Source organism: Dipteris shenzhenensis, chromosome 1 (assembly GCF_047967505.1).
Source record: "Dipteris shenzhenensis isolate YYH24624 ecotype China chromosome 1, Dip_SZ_1.0, whole genome shotgun sequence".
Classification (NCBI taxonomy): Eukaryota; Viridiplantae; Streptophyta; class Polypodiopsida; order Gleicheniales; family Dipteridaceae; genus Dipteris; species Dipteris shenzhenensis.
In genome coordinates, this window is record NC_141596.1 from 66,090,039 (window position 1) to 66,106,710 (window position 16,672).

At 39.1% G+C, this 16,672-nt stretch overlaps 1 protein-coding gene across 1 annotated transcript; it reads right to left on the minus strand.

The window, feature by feature from the left end:
- Positions 1-11,160: 11,160 nt before the first annotated feature.
- Positions 11,161-14,906, minus strand: LOC147906237 (pentatricopeptide repeat-containing protein At3g09040, mitochondrial-like). The gene has a single exon (XM_087377305.1). It carries the CDS (start codon positions 14,357-14,359, stop codon positions 11,336-11,338), a length of 3,024 nt encoding a protein of 1,007 aa, XP_087233431.1. The 5' UTR covers positions 14,360-14,906; the 3' UTR covers positions 11,161-11,335.
- Positions 14,907-16,672: the final 1,766 nt, after the last annotated feature.

Sequence of the window (16,672 nt, forward strand, 5' to 3'; positions counted from 1 at the left end):
AACTTTTTGTCCATATGCTCATGAGGAAATTCCTCAAGGAAACCCTCATGATGCTTTGAGCTTGTGGCCAAATTTTTGTGACTTTGTGTCCAGAAAAGCATGATGGCCATGGTGACCATCTAGCCACATGACCAAAGATTTAATTATATAGCCAAATAATTTGAGGCAAATCCTTTTAATATATCCATGAAATTTTAGACCATATGGGTGAAGTTATGACCAAAGTTTTGACCGTATTGCATAATCTCTATCTTATGCAAATGATTTGACCATATGGTCAAAACTTTGCCCCTATTGCATAATCTTTATGATGATGATCACACACCTCAAAACTTTTGGCCATAAGGCATAATCTTTTGAGCATATTGCTCAAAAGTTTAGGCATATGGCATAATGATTTGACCATATGCAAAAATATTTTTCCATAAGGCACAATGTTTATGATGAAGTTATAACTTATGACCAAATGGCCAAATTTGTGACCATATGGCACACTCTCCATAATGAGTGGTGCCCCAACTTTGTTAGATGTGCAAGAAGGTTTGACCAAATGGCCAAATCCTCTTGATGTGGACTTGTGACCAAAGCTTCCTTAATGTCCAAACCTTCTTGATGGCCAAATAAGCTTCTTGACAGTAGCCTGAAGAAGGTTTTACCCGATCAAAAATAACGTCCATATGGCCAAGAAAGTTTATACCACAAGGTCAAAGATTCTTAATTTGTCAAGATTTTAACAATTTCTACATGTCCACAATTGCCAAACAAGAGAGCAACTTGAAGACACTTTCACTCGGCCAAAACTTTGTTCACATGGCTAGACCAAAGAGCAACTTATCGAAGGTTAAAGTTTTCACCTTGTGGCAAAAACATTGGTGGATGTGCATCCACATAAAAAAGCAACTTGGAGAAGATTTGACCATATGAAAAAATCTTCATGATGGCCAAAGATTTTACAAGGTCCAAATGTTCACAATGGCCCAACCTGAAGAAGGTCTCTTCAGATGTCTGTTTCACATAAAAGTTTATGCCATAAGGTCAAAACTTTGTCGCGTCTTGTTCCCAAAGGATTGGGGATGTTAAGTCTCCACCTTGTGGCAAAACTTTTTTGAATGTGCATCCACATATAAGAGAAACCTGGACAAGGTCTGACCATATGGCCAAACCTTAATGATGCCCAAAGCTTCTTGATGTGTTAGGATTTTGACAAGGTCTAAATGTCCACAATGGCCAGACAAGAGAGCAACCTGAAGAAGGTTTCACTTGGTGGCCTTTGTTAGGAGAATAATTATAATGTGTCTATTTCTCTTGAAGTTTATGCCACAAGGTCAAAACTTTGTCACATCCTATTTCCAAATGGTGGGGATGCAAAACTTCCTCTTGAATCAAAAACTTTGATAGATGTGCACCCACATAAAACAAACACCTAGAGAAGGTTTGAACATATGGCCAAATCTTCTTGATGAGTTAGCATTTTGACAAGATCTAATGTCCACAATGGCCAGACAAGAGAGTAACTTGAAGAAGGTTTCACCAGATGGTGAGAACCTTGTTTTTGTAGGAACAAAATCCTAATGATTGTATTTCTATGAAAAGTGTATCCCACAAGGTCAAAACTTGTCACATCTTGTTTCCAAAAGATGGGGATGCAAAGATGTCTTTAATCTTTTATAGTATTTTCATGAAAATAAGACCACAAGGCCAAAACTTTTGGCAACATTTGATAGAGATTTTCATGAAACAACATTTGATACTCTCTCTCTCTCTCTCTCTCTCTCTCTCAATCCGTCGCATTATGGTGTCTACAAAATCACAAAGACCAGATAAAATTTTAGCATTTGGTGAAATCTTTAAGATTGGACATAATAGAAGATATGCTCTGCACACGTACCCAAGATGTTGAAATATTTGTATACAAATGACATTGTTTTATAGTGTTGTCTAGTATTCTTAACCATCTTTAATCTTTTGTAGAATTGTCATGTTTTCTTAGCTATCTTAAGTCGATAGCCAATAATATATGACTAATGCATATCTTCTAACATTCAGAATGTTCCTATATAACGTTCAAAGAATAAATAATTTGACCTCCTGTCCTAAACTTTCTACAATGTTTAGTATGGAGAGTCTCTCTCTCTCTCTCTCTCTCTCTCTCTCTCTCTCTCTCTCTCTCCCCCCCCCCCAAAATCCAAATTATATTTAAGGAAAATTGTGGTTCCCTATTGATTTACATGCATCCATACTGAAGGATGTCTACATGTGGTTATGTAACAAATCAAACAGAAGAAGTCCATGTACCCAATATATCATCGGTCAGAAACTTAACAAATTGTCTATTGTATTGGATCTCAATGGACTTCTTTTACAATGCTACTTATCAAATTCAACAAATAATGAAAGTGTATACATGGGCAAACAATGGTTGGTACTTTGGTCGGGCTGTATGCAATTTCTTGATGCTTTAGTTGACAACTTTCAAGTTGGTATTTGGTCAACAGCTATGCACAAGAATGTAATGGGAATTATTGAGTGTCTACAATATCATGTAGGGAAGAAATTATCTTTTTTAATGGTGTGAAGCCAGGAACAATGCTGCGTACATCTAGGGGAAAAGGTATCTAGACTAGATAAGATGGGAGTGGAAGCAATGTTCAAGCCTTTGACACTTGTTTGGAACCAATGGGCTAATATTTGCAAGCATGACAGAACCATCCTCATCGAGCATAGTCCATACAAAGGGTGTCTTAGCGTAGTAGGGAATTGCATTTTTCCAACAACATTCAATTATGATCATAAGGATTTAGTTTTGATTAATGAGCTACTACCCTTCTTATTTCATCTGGATGTAGCAGTGGGATGTGCGTGACGTGATTAACTTTGACAGATATGGTCAATCACTAATGGAATTTGGACACCCCTTGTATCCCCATTGCATGAATGTAATTATTGAATGGAATACAATCAATAGTGAGGGAGATCAAGACACTTCTTCAACCAAATCCAATGTCAAAGGTGATGAGCATGAAAAGGGCGTGACATATAATTTTGAAGTCCCATCAAATACACAAACACCATTTGTACGTATTTCTGAAAATCCACCTATTTTCTTAAGTTCATCAAATGTGTCAAAATTGAGAGGAATTAGTCGTGTGTCTACTTTAAAAGACATGGAGGCCATGCACATTGCTCAATAATTGGGATATGAGAAACCATTCATTAATGGTGTTGCAACAAAGCGGTATTTAGGACAACTCCAAAGCCTTTATTTACAAAAATGATTGATGTAATATATTCAAGTGTGATGTATAAGAGATCTTGTACAGTGGATCATTTTAATTCAATAATATATTATCTTGTATTAGTCTCTAGACTTGATTTCATTCTTGCATTTGTGATGTTTACTAGATTGAAAGACAGGAAAAGGAGAAGTATGTGTGCTATGCAAATATATTATTGATGACGATGAGTTCAAACTGTCTACCTTACCACTCCAAGTTCACAATAATTTCTATGTGAGGGGGATCCCTTTCATGATCAATGATTCAACAATTATTGGAGCTGGCCTTGGCTTATTTGCCCTCAAAACCATTGAAATCAGAAAAACTATTCTATGATATGGAGGACCAAAGTATAAACATTTTGATTGGAGGACTTTATGCTCATTAAACCATAGAGCACTAAAATACTCTATTCTTGAAGACCCAAGAGTTGATGGTGAAGAGAATCAAGTGTATATTATTGGTGATGTACATGATGGTAATGTGGGAGGGCTACATAAACAATTGTAGAGACTTCTTTGAGTATGAAAATGTATGCTATGTGTACTCACCCACCCTAGAACCATGTTATTCTTGCGAGCCTAATAATGAGGCCACATATGGAAACATTACTTTACAAACAACTCGTGATATCGATGTAAGGGAGGAAATTTTGGCAAACTATGACTTTTAATTTAAAAAATTTGTCATTAATTTTGTCAAGGGGGATCATTTCCTACAATTTGTCCCTATTATACATATTAGAAAATGATGTGATATCAAAAGGCATGAATTGTGAGGGCATTTGAATTGATTCTAAACACCACTTTTTGTGAGTCTTGGTGTTATGTAAACTCATCGTATTAATAATCCAATATTGAACAAAGTAACACATATTCACACTGCTTAGTGTGTGAACTTTGATCATGTGCGATTTTATTTGGCCATGTGGTGTAGTTTAAGCTCACATGCAAATGTAAGTCCAATACTATTCTCCATTAAATCCACAAGATGTGCACAATTTCTTAGTACATTGTGGAAAGCTATTGATCGATGTATTGCTTTCGTTTATGTTTTGTATGTTCTATATTTAAAAAAAATCTATATTAGGGAATTTGGGAATTCGAAAATGGGACTTGGGAGATTCCCAAATTTTGCAATACGGTGTTATAGCAAAAATTTATGAGCAAATTAGTGCGAAAAGGGGCCCACACAAGGGCACAAATCAATGAGTGTTAGGGATGCCAAAATGGTGTGAAATGGGTTGGAAAATTTTCTCATAGCATGGTGTTTTGGTGTGTAAAACGGCAGTTCAAACTAGGTTCAATTTGGCAGCCAAATGGGCGAGTTACGAAGGGTTAAATTGGCATGAAATGTGGCCCTTTTTGGGTTTGGGGGGTTCTTTGGGCAAAAGTATGGTGTGAATGGACTTTAGTGGGAGTTAACTAAACTAGGGGACTCCCAGTTAGTCTAACCGGCTAGTTACCCTAACTGGCTAGTTATCCTAACTACCTAATTACTTTAACTAACTAGTTACTCTAACTATTAGTTAGAGGAACTACCAGTTACAAGGACAGTTACTCTAACCTAACTTAGTCAAAACTAACCTAGCTGTGGATCTAACTAACTACAATTAGTTGAACTAACTACACTACAGTTAGGCTAACCTAACCAGATCTTAACTAATGCACACTAGGTTAGCCTAACCTAACCTATATAGCTAACAAGGCTTTGTTTACTATATGTTGAATGTGCGCTTGTAGAGAGGTTGGTTGTAAGCCATGTTACAACCTCATGGGCATCACTGAGCTTTTCTTGAGGGAATGTGAATTGGTGTCTAAACAAAGCTTGCTTAATAACACCACCACATCCATCATGTTCACCCTTGCCATGACTAGACCCAAAAAAAATATGCATCATATATAGACCGGTCAAGGATTTGAACCTTGAGACAAAGTAGAATCCACAGGCTAATTTAAATTAGGCAGAACCATTTAACCACACCCAAAGTTATTTTATATTTTTTGCATGGGGATTTTCTTTTTTCAGCCATTCCCAAAGCAATAGAAAAGCATGCTACACAAATAAAGTGCTGTGTTTCCTATCATCTGAAATGTAGAAATGGTATGTGCATTGCATTGACCTGGACTACTGTGAGTCACCAAGAAGATTGGCAGCAATCATAGAAGAATCAAGCAAATGACTATATGTAATATGCATAAGAATTGTTATATGCTTGTTGTAACAATGAGTACCTTGTGTGCATCGTGTCTTAGGAAAAGTTGGCAAGGCACGTCCTGAACTGCTTATCCTGCCTAGCTAGCAATGAAATTGTGAAGCACATACTTTGGGAAGGATTGAACTACATGACCTATAAACTCCCTTGGCTGAGTGCTCTTATACGACAGTAGCCATCTCTTTTATTGGATCCTTCAACATTGACATTTTCAAATCTCCTCCATTTTAGAGCAACATGATTGTCCTCCCTCTTTTCATTTGGATAGATATGTAAGGTCTGCTTCTTCAGCTTTAGACTACAATGCTTGCATGTGCCACGAATGCAGCGATTCTACTCACGGTCTCCCTTTGGACAAACCATTGGCTCCCACCAAGACCCTAGGCTACAAAACCTGGTCCCCCTTATAACACATGATGAGGATCCAAGTGACAGTCACCATTTCAACTACAAGCCTGGTTTAGGATAGTCATAATTTTAACTACTAGTCGATCTTATTTGATACAATCACATATAATGAATCTAATAATTGAACTAATCAAGCTACTAGCAAAACAAAAAAATTTCAACCACCATGATGAGGTTTAGGACAGTCACCATTTCAACTACTGGCTTGGTTTAGGACAGTCACAATTTCAACCACTAGGTTGGATTAGGACACAGTCACAATTTCAATCACCGGGCTGGTTTAGGACACAATCACAAGTTCAACCATTGGGTTGGTTCAACCTGACGGTCTCAACTTCACATATTAGACAATAACAAGTATATTGCTTTTCATTTATGAATTTCACAATGAGAAAATAATAATATATTGCTTTTTATTTCTAAATTTCACAATTTAGGACAATAACAATATATTGCCATTCTATTGCGAAATATATTGTTGTTAATTTTTGCTCAACCACACTAGTTTAAGACAAGCACATAACTGGTGTTTGTGTTGCGGTTGCATGATGTTCCAACCACTAGGCTGGTTTAGGACAATCACATTAAGTCCAAGCCAGCCTGGTTTAGAAATGAAACAAGTAAACTATCCCAAATCTCAATCACAAATAACCATCTGGCTAGTTTAGGCACCACTGGCCTGCATTGTATCAAGCATGTATATGATGTGCTCATCAAACACCATGCATTCGGTCCGCTTTTTATAGATTTTCTTTTTATTTGGAGAAACTCTCGTATTTTCATGCCAAAATGTCATCACTCTAGCAATGACTTTTGCACTTAGACTACTCTCCTTTTCCTACATTCTGTTGAAGCCCACAAACTTCTCCGATCGGTATGATTGTGCATTACTTTTGCTCTACATTCAACCGCTGAAGCCACATTGGTCCTTCTAATTGACAATATCTTCTATATTTTGCACCCAAGCCATTTCTCCTTTGTTTCAGTGGACACCAACATAGCTGATGTCACCCTCTTTGCAACTAGTTGATCTAAGTTGTGCATCCCTTTTACTTTTTATAGGCCATTTCTCAGGTTAGAGAGCATTGCCTCTTGGGCGTGCATCTCCCAAGGTGTTGATAGGGTTGTTACTCTACAAACTTTAGGATGCAAGCTAAAGCTTGTTAAGACTCGAGACTAGTATTCACCTGAATGGCCTGATGTTATTGTCTCTAATGCTTCCACCAATCATGACACCACAACTCATGTTCTTTGCTCTGATGGCAATGATCGAATGCATGCATCTGCAAATTGCTTCCTGTTGCTGCTGCTCTACAAGGATTCTTCTTTCTTCTCATTGTTTCTCCCTAGACAAACGTTGCAAAAGTGCCTTCCGTTTTCATTTCGATACAATGCCATTGCTTTCCTCGACCCGTAATCTGTTCCTTGAAGCTTTTCAACTTTGATGCCTCTATTTGCTTCTTTTGGAAGCCATGATGAGCTACATGTTGCCATTGACGCCATGGCCACAATCAATCTGGGATAGATCCAAAGAAGCTAGCTTGTGAGGCAAGCAAAGAATAGAAGACAACTTACCCGAAAGAAAACAATGCCAAACCAAAGTCTATGCAAGTTCATGCCAAGGTGCATGCGGATTGCAAGGCGGTTGCAAGACCGGGGCATGTTGCAAGTACTTAATATTCCAAGATTCGATGGGCGGGAGGTGTGAAAATTCAACATTGACACAAGTAGCAAAATTTTCCGCCATCAAGTTTCCCCCCTCCAACGATACACATCAGCAGAATTGGACATCCCAAACAAGTGCAATGTGGCCTAAAATGCTTCAAAACATAAATAGGCCAAATGACATGCTATTGGGTTTGATGCTGTGTATTATGAAATGCAATGACCTTTGGCGTGCTTGTGAGCCATGTAGCAAGCAAGTGCATGGAAAAAGAAACAATTCAAAATTGTAAATTTATTAAAAGATATTTGTACATGCACAAATTGCACATTTTCAACTTATTCCGTTTTAGGGTGAATCTAATATACCAATATCAACAACTATAAATATTTTAAAACCACCATGCAGTAGTCACACTAGTTTGGATTCTAAATTTTTAATTTGATTTGGTTTTCAACAAATTAAAAAAAAGATATGGAGCTTGCCCTCAAATGGGTGTGCATCACTTTAGCACAACATTGGAGGCCCATTAACCCATACCTACTAATGTTCTCATTTAGGTGTTTCCTTAGGTTGATGAGAAGCTCATATCTAGTGTACTTTTGAATGATTACTTGGTTGCATGTATGTACAAAATAAAATTTTGATGTTTTTGAATAAATTGATATTTCCTATACTCTTCAGAATGCATACTTCACATGTAACATAGCACTTGTAATGCTTTAATAGTCTTGTTCCAAGTTGTTATTCCATATTTTTGTGGTCTCATGTTCAAGTTTGAAATGTGTACTACAACTTGAAGACAAAGATTGCCGAAAACCATTGAGCAATGCATAACTTATGGATCATGCAAGATACCTATATATAGAAAATTCCTTGAACCTCACCAAAAATGGCTACACCCAAGCAAACAATGACCCACTATCTCTCTCTAATCCTCATCAGAAGCTCCACTACCTATAGTCAAGATACAAGCACATTAGGAACAATCAATTAAATGAATTATTGAATCGATTAGTCCCAATAGGATTGTGCTAAATATATGATAATCAATTATATTGTGCTCAATTTGATGGCTTGAAATCTCTCTCAATTACCCATGCAATTACACAATTATGAAATCAATGTTCATACTCATGGATGATCTGTGGACAGAGAAAATTTGACGTATCAACCAAGCTAAAAGTACTTCAATTATTCAATAAAAATGCTCATCCCGACCGAGCTTGTTGCCTTACAAAGACACAGGGACTAGCCACAAAACCTCTACCTCAATCATCGACACACATACTAAAAAGACAACTCAATTCCATATCTAGATGCACTTAAATAACCGTCTAGGATAATCGCTTCATCACATGCTTGTCAGCAGTGTCGCCAAGCTCTGCGGAGGCACTAGAGGTTAAATGACCTTCCTATATTCGTCGATCTTAACACTCATGAAACTCAAAAGGTTTCTCTAAATCTCATAATCATTGGTAACATGACCTTGAAGTAACAACTCAACCACTTTAAGACATTTGTTCGAGAATTCTTACAAGCAACTTATATAAAAATTTGGTGATTCAAAATCACCTCCTTTCAAGGTATAGAATAACTAGAATATATCTTTGTTGTAAAGTTAACTTCTCCTCAAAGAGATTGCAAATAAAACTTTTTGCAAGTGAAGACAAAACACAAAAGCATTTGAGCTTTTAGCTAGGTTTCTTAAAGTCTTTATGAAACTTCCAAGCTAAAGACTTGGATTGCAAATGAGCATTAAATACTTACCAAAAATTGGTGATTCAAATGCCCTTTCAAGACATATAATAACTGGCATACATCTTTGTTGTAGAGTTAACTTCTACTTAAAGAGATTGCAAATAAAACTTTTGCTAATGAAGACAAAAACATTTACGCTTTTGGCTACATAAGAAATCACAAATTTTTGCTGAAATTTATGTAGCGATGTCTCGTCCCATGAAGAGAGAGAGCTACTACTTTCAGAGGTGCAAATCAGAGGAGTTCATAAAGCAAATAGATTCAAAAATGTCTATTTTCAATGTGATAAGAGACCTTGTACTCTTAAGGTTCTTCTACTTGAATAGCGAGCTTTGAAACTCTTTCACTGTGAAGAAAAAGTCCCCTTTGCAAGCTAGTAGGAAGGACTAAAATGCTAGCAATAACATGCCCTAACGAACTATAATAAAAGCGCTAACATTTTATTAGTGCAACAACGAGGGCTATTAAGGATGGCTCGCATTCCATACTAAGGTTTCTACCCATGTCTACATAATCAAAGATTTTTTGTTCCACATATTTCCAAGCAATCTCAAAATGATTCCAAATATTAAAGAGCACTCATAACTTGAGGTGACTTAAATGCAGGACTTAAATCAATCTTGTCAAAGATCAAAAGAAGAAAACATAGTGGTCATAAGCTCCTCTCCTAAGCTGGGAGTGCTTGAAGGATTTTAGAAACTTGTCAAATACACTTACAATTGAATGCAATGTTGATTTCTTACTTGAAGATCTTGAAAAGAAAAGTCAAAAGTATAGAAGTTTAAAACAATGTTAAGATTATGTCTTTAAAAAACATAAATAGAAAATTGTCCCAAAAACAAAGTCAATCTCAAGAGGTATATCTTTCTGCTATAACCTCTATAGGTAAAATTTCTCTGAGTAAGGAAAATCACATGCATCAGTCTACAAGTGAATGCAACGTTCCTATTATCATGACTATGGAATGGGGAGAATTAACACAAATCCCTTTTGGCTTTTGAACGTGATTTGAATTATGACATTTAAATAAGGAGAAATGTTCTTAGTCTTTGGATGAGATCTTGAAAAAAGAAGTCATAAGTATAGAAGTTTAAAACAATGTTAAAAACATAAATAGAAATTGTCCCAAAAACGTAAGTCAATCCAAGAGGTATAACTTTCTCTTATAACCTCTATAGGTAAAATTTCTCCGAGTAAGGAGAATCACATGTATCGGTCTAGAAGTGAATGCAACGTTCCTATTATCATGACTATGGAATGGGGAGAATTAATACGAATCCCTTTTGGCTTTTGTACATGATTTGAATTATGACATTTAAATAAGGAGAAATGTTCTTAGTCTTTCGATGAGATCTTGAAAAGAGAAGTCATAAGTATAGAAGTTTAAAACAATGTTAAGATTATGTCTTTAAAAAACATAATTAGAAAATTGTCCCAAAAACGTAAGTCAATCCAAGAGGTATAACTTTCTCTTATAACCTCTATAGGTAAAATTTCTATGAGTAAGGAGAATCACATGTATCGGTCTAGAAGTGAATGCAATGTTCCTATTATCATGACTATGGAATGGGGAGAACTAACACAAATCCCTTTTGGCTTTCGTACATGACTTGAATTATGACATTTTAAATAAGGAGAAATGTTCTTAGTCTTTGGATGAGTCCATAGGATTCTTTTGACTAGCTTTTTTACTCTTATGATGAGCCAACTTCCTAGGAAAGAGATAGGTATCCACAATAGGAAAACAATGAAGAGATTCAAAACCAGATTTTGCCATTACAGCATATAAAAGTCTTAAATCTCCAATCAAAGAATCCTTTTCATGGACTTTGTTATTTCACTGGCATGCCCTTGCAAAGATATTAAAGCAATGTGATAAGTCTGACCTACATAAAACACACTACGTCTACGAATATTTTAGATAACCTATATTGCAATTTATTGGGGATCCTTACGCTATTATTCCTTAGTCTCCCCTTTTATTTCTTCACTCTCATTGCTTTGATCTCGTTCTCATCTGCCTACATGTGAACCTGCATAGATGTTAGACATCAAGACATAGGCTGCAGCATCCCTTTCATCCAATCGCACTGCATGTTCAAAGGCCTGCCTTCCAAGCTCCACATTACACCACTTTCGACAGGCACCCAAAACAATATGCCACACCACAAGATTGGGTTGAAAAGGCATCTGCTCTACTATTGCCATTGCCGTATCTAATTGGCCTGCACGGCCAAGGAGATCAATAATGCAAGCGTGGTGCTCCATAGTTGGAATGATGCCATAGTCTGTGGTCATGAGCTCAAAATAGTTATGGCCCTTCTCCACTAAACCTGTGTGACTGCATACAGTAAGAATACTAATGAAGGTGGCTGCATTTGGTTTTATGCTTTCTCTTTCCATTCTCTCAAGCAAATGGAAAACAGCTTTACTTTCCCCTAGCTGGGCATACCCTGCAATTAGCCCAGTCCACGAGACTACATCTCGAACAAGTAGCTTGTCAAACACTTCCTGTGCTTTTGCAAGCGAACCACTTTTGGCATACATGTCGACCAAGGTACTGCCAATACAAGGATCTGTTTCCAACTCTTGTCTGGCAATCTCAGCATGTATTTCTTGGCCCTTGTCTATGGATCCTACGGTGCCACAAGCTTTCAAGTTGCAAACAAATGTAGCAGAATTTGGAGCAACTCCCTCCAGTTGCATCTGTTTGAAACAGCTCAGTGCTTCCTCACCAATTCCATGTTCAGAATATCCTGTTAGAAGTATGTTCCACAGCACTACATCTCGAGCTGACAGCTTGCCAAACACCTCCCGTGCTTTTGCAAGCATGCCACATTTGGCATACATGTCGACCAGGCTGCTGCCAACGACAGGATCTCTTTCCAGTTCCTGTCTGGCAATCTCAGCATGTATTTCTTGGCCCTTGTCTATGTCTCCTATGTCGCCACAAGCTTTCAAGCTGCAACCAAGAGTGACAGCATTCGGAGAAACCTCCTCCAGTTGCATTTGTTCGAAACAGTCCAGTGCCTCCTCACCATGCCCGTGATCTGTATATCCTGCAATTAGTATGTTCCATGACACTATGCCATGAAATGGCAGCTTGTCAAAGATGTCCCGTGCAATTGCAAGAGAGCCACATTTGGCATACATGTCAACCAAGGTGCTGCCAACAAAAGGATCTCTTTCCAATTTTCGACTGGCAATCTCAGCATATATTTCTTGGCCCTTCTCTATGGCTCCCAAGGTGCCACAAGCTTTTAAGCTAGAAACAAATGTGACAACATCTGGAGTAGCTCCCTCCAGTTGCATCTGTTCAAAACAGTTCAGTGCTTCCTTACCAAGCCCATGTTCAGCATAGGCGGCGATCAGTATGTTCCATGACACAACAGCTCGAGCTGGCAGCTTATCAAATACTTCCCGTGCTTTTGCAAGCAAGCCACATTTGGCATACATGTCTACCAAGGTGCTTCCAATGAAGAGATCTCTTTCCAAGTCCTGCCTGGCAATCTCAGCGTGTATTAGTCTGCCCTTGTCCATGGCTCCTATGCTGCCACAAGCTTTCAAGCTACAAACGAAAGTAATAGCATCAGGAGTAATGCCCTGCACTTGCATCTGTTCAAAATAGTTCAGGGCTTCTTCACCAATCCCATGTTCAACATATCCTGCAATTAATGTGTTCCAGGACACTATATCCTGAACTGGCAGCTTGTCAAACACCTCCCTTGTTTTTGCAAAAGAGCCACATCTGGCATACATGTCGACCAAGGTGCTCCCGACAAATGATTCTCCTTCCAATTCCTGTCTGGCAATCTCCGCATGTATTTCTCGACCCTTATCTATGGCTCCTATGCTGCCACAAGCTTTCAAGCTGCAAACAAATGTTACAGCATCCGGAGGGATGCCCTCCAGTTTCATCTGTTTAAAACAGTGCAGTGCTTCCTCACCGAGGCCTTGTTCAGCATATCCTGCAATTAATATGTTCCATGCCACTTGATCTCGAACCGGCAGCTTGTCAAACACTTCCTGTGCTTTTGCAAGCAAGCCACATTTGGCATACATGTCGACCAAGGTGCTACCAACCAAAGGATCTCTATCCAATTCCTGTCTGACGACTTCAGCGTGTATTCCTTGGCCCCTTTCAATAGCTCCTATGCCGCAACAAGCTTTCAAGCCACAAACAAATGTAATAGAATTGGGAGGTACCCCATCCAGTTGCATTTGTTCAAAACAGTTGAGTGCTTCTTCGCCAAGCCCATGATCAGCATATCCAGCAATTAGTGCAGTCCATGAGACTACATTTCGAACGGGCAGTGTGTCAAACACTTCCTGTGCTTTTGCAAGCGATCGACATTTGGCATACATGTCAACCAAGGTGCTGCCAAGAAAAGGATCTCTTTCTAATTTCTGTCTGGCAATCTCAGCATGTATTTCTTGACCTCTTTTCACATCTTTCAGTCTCGCACAAGCCTTCAGTATGGCCACAAAGGTATACTTGCTAGGATGTACAGAGTCGTCTTTCATTTTCTGGTAAAAGGCGAGGGCGTGCTGTGATTTCCCACATTCGATATAGCCCATGATGAGAGAAGTCCAAGAATGCACATTCCGATCAACCAACCTTTGAAAGACTAACAGAGCGTTGCACATGCTTCCACATTCTACCAACACTGGGACAAGGTAGTTCCCCAGAGTCTTATGAGCTTCCAGCCCAATGTTGCACATGTAGGCATGCAAGCGCTTGGCATAAGCTAAATTTTTCTTTTTTCTGCATGACTGCAAGATGCATATAAAGTCTTCAACCGAAGGCAGCTGCGGACTCCGTTCCAGACAAGTACTTGCCTCCTCTAAGCTCAGTGCCTCCAAGCCAGCGTTCTCTCGCGATTCTTGTGCTTTAGACCCATTCACCTGCACTCTAAACCTCAAGCTGGGCTTCCAATGTCTGACATACTCCGCTGGGCCGTCTACCCAACCACGGTCTTCTGAGTACAACCAGGCCCCACCACTGGTCCCGTGCATTCCTTTGCTTGCGGACTTCATTTGTCGCACGCTCAGAACCTGGAAAGTACTAGTCGTCTATCCATGAAGACTTCGTGGTACGTTTATGCTTAGAATGCACTACAGACTCGTCATCGTTCACAACTGATTTCCTGAATCCGGCGAGGGTCCCTCTTAATCTGTACAAGCTGCGCATACAGAGCCCGAGCTGTCTCCCATCGCCTGGCAGACGATGGAAAAATATTGCGGTGTTCCGTTCAGATAGCTCCATGGAGGAACTGTGGACCTGGCAGATGATGAGGGTGGAGTTTGGTTTGATAAATAGAGCTCTCTCTGAATTTTGTGTACACTTCTTGTGAAATTGCAAAGCTGCAAGTTAGGAGCAACAGCAAATCCCAAAGATCCTAGAAATCGAAAAGCGACGCATTCTCATCACAGAAAGAAGAAAGATTTAAACAAGAAGGGGCACACCAACCTAGAGCAATGATCAAATCGTTGAGAAACAAAATGCAAAGGAAGCTACCAAGATGATCCACAGGGTGCGCGTGTGTAGGCTTGAAAATCATCATACGACTCTAAGTCTCTTTGTGTGTTCCACCACATTAACGGGAACAAAAATTTGAGTGGAGCATTTCAAATTTCGAGGCCGGGAGTGTGTGGTTTACACACCAAGCAAAACACATTTTAATTCGAGGCGAAAGGATTTTTTATTGTCCACTCCGTTAGATTCCTAATATTTGGAAGAGCGTACCTAGTACTAACTAAAATATTATAAATGGTCTCTCTTCCCCCTACCTGACTTCTTCTTTAAAGCCCCCTCACAATGGTCCCATTCCCCCTTCCCCTTTAGCACATGCCTTCTTCTTTAACGCCCCCCTCTTAGTTCAAACTAGCCCTTTCTTCTCTTCTCCACAACTAATTAATGAGAGTTTCCCATTTTTCAATGTATAGGGGGACATACTTGGGCGGACCTTTCTTTTTCGCGGTGTATAACGCCTTGCCATGTGGATGCCATGCACACCAATGCCCCTTCTTAAGCTTGGGCAGCCGTTCATGTAGCAAGCAGGACTCTAAAGGGTTGTGGACCTTTGAGGTTCCTAATTCCCAAAAAGATCTTTCGTTTTTGAGGGCTCTTAAGGCTTATGGGATTGTGGTCATTTGGTGGGAAATGGGAAATTCTATGCCAATTTTTTTCCCACAAAACCAAGGAGCACTTGAGCTCAATGGTTTTGTGGACAAAAAAGTTTGTGAAGCATTTAAGGGCTAGAATGACATAAAATCGAAGTTTTAACTAATCACTATGGCATTCAACATGCGAAATTTATTTTTCGCATGAAAACCCGTTTTCGCTCCATGTCATTACCCCTTTATATTGCATGTATCTCGGAAGGAAGGGAAAAAGCAGAAGAAACAAAAATTACGGCATTATACCATTTGGATATATCTTGTGTCTTCCTCATATTGAATGAATTTCTCTCTCTTTACCTCTTCTCCTTGAGGGATCAAGCATCCCTTAAAAATTGGTGATCTTGTAGTTGGTTCGTACCTAGTTATTCTCCTGTCTATTTTTGGTAAAAGTTTTTTTCGGTTGCGACATGCACTATGCAAAAAAAAAAAAAAACCTTGAACTCCCATGGAGGTGAGAGCCTCCATCAAACATTGTGCTCAATCTCTCTTTTTCACCTAAGTGTGCTTGAGGGATTCCTTCCACACTTTAGCCTACACCTCTCATTCGAATATGACCCGAGGACCAAATCTATAATTGTGAACACTATGCTACAATGAGCAACGGCATGACTATAGGTGACCACCACCCCCAAAACCTGGAAGTGAGAGAGATTTATGAAGGTGTTAGTTACCTATAATTATGTTGTTGCTCATTTTCACATAGGTGTTGACAAGTGTAGCATAGGTTCTTAGGTCATATTCCAATGAGAGGTATAGGATAAATCATGGAAAGCAGCACTCATGTGCACTAAGGTGAAAAAAAAGAGATCAATCACAATGATTGATGGAGGCTTTGACTCCATGAGAGTTCAATGGTTTAGAGGAGTGTTGTAGGGTTTAGAAGGAGGATAGGGTTAAGAAATCTAACCAGTAGTTCAAGGTTGAGAGAGGGTTGCACGATATAGGAGGAGTTCAAGGTTGGGGAGTGGAGAGCTAGTCTCCTTCACAACTTCATGAGGTAAAGGGTTAAAGAGGAGGAACAAGGTCAAGGAGGAGGAAGGAAGAGGAGAAGAAGGAGGAGGAGGAAAAGAGAGGAGGAGGAGGAAGGGAGGAGGAGGAGGAGGAGGAGGGGGGGGAGGAGGAGGAAGAGGAGGAGGAGGAGAAAGGAGCGCAAGGGTTCTTGCATGC

Coding starts and splice junctions, on each gene's coding strand:
- LOC147906237 (XM_087377305.1), bottom strand. CDS start 14,359: ATGAAGTCCGCAAGCAAAGGAATGCACGGGACCAGTGGTGGGGCCTGG.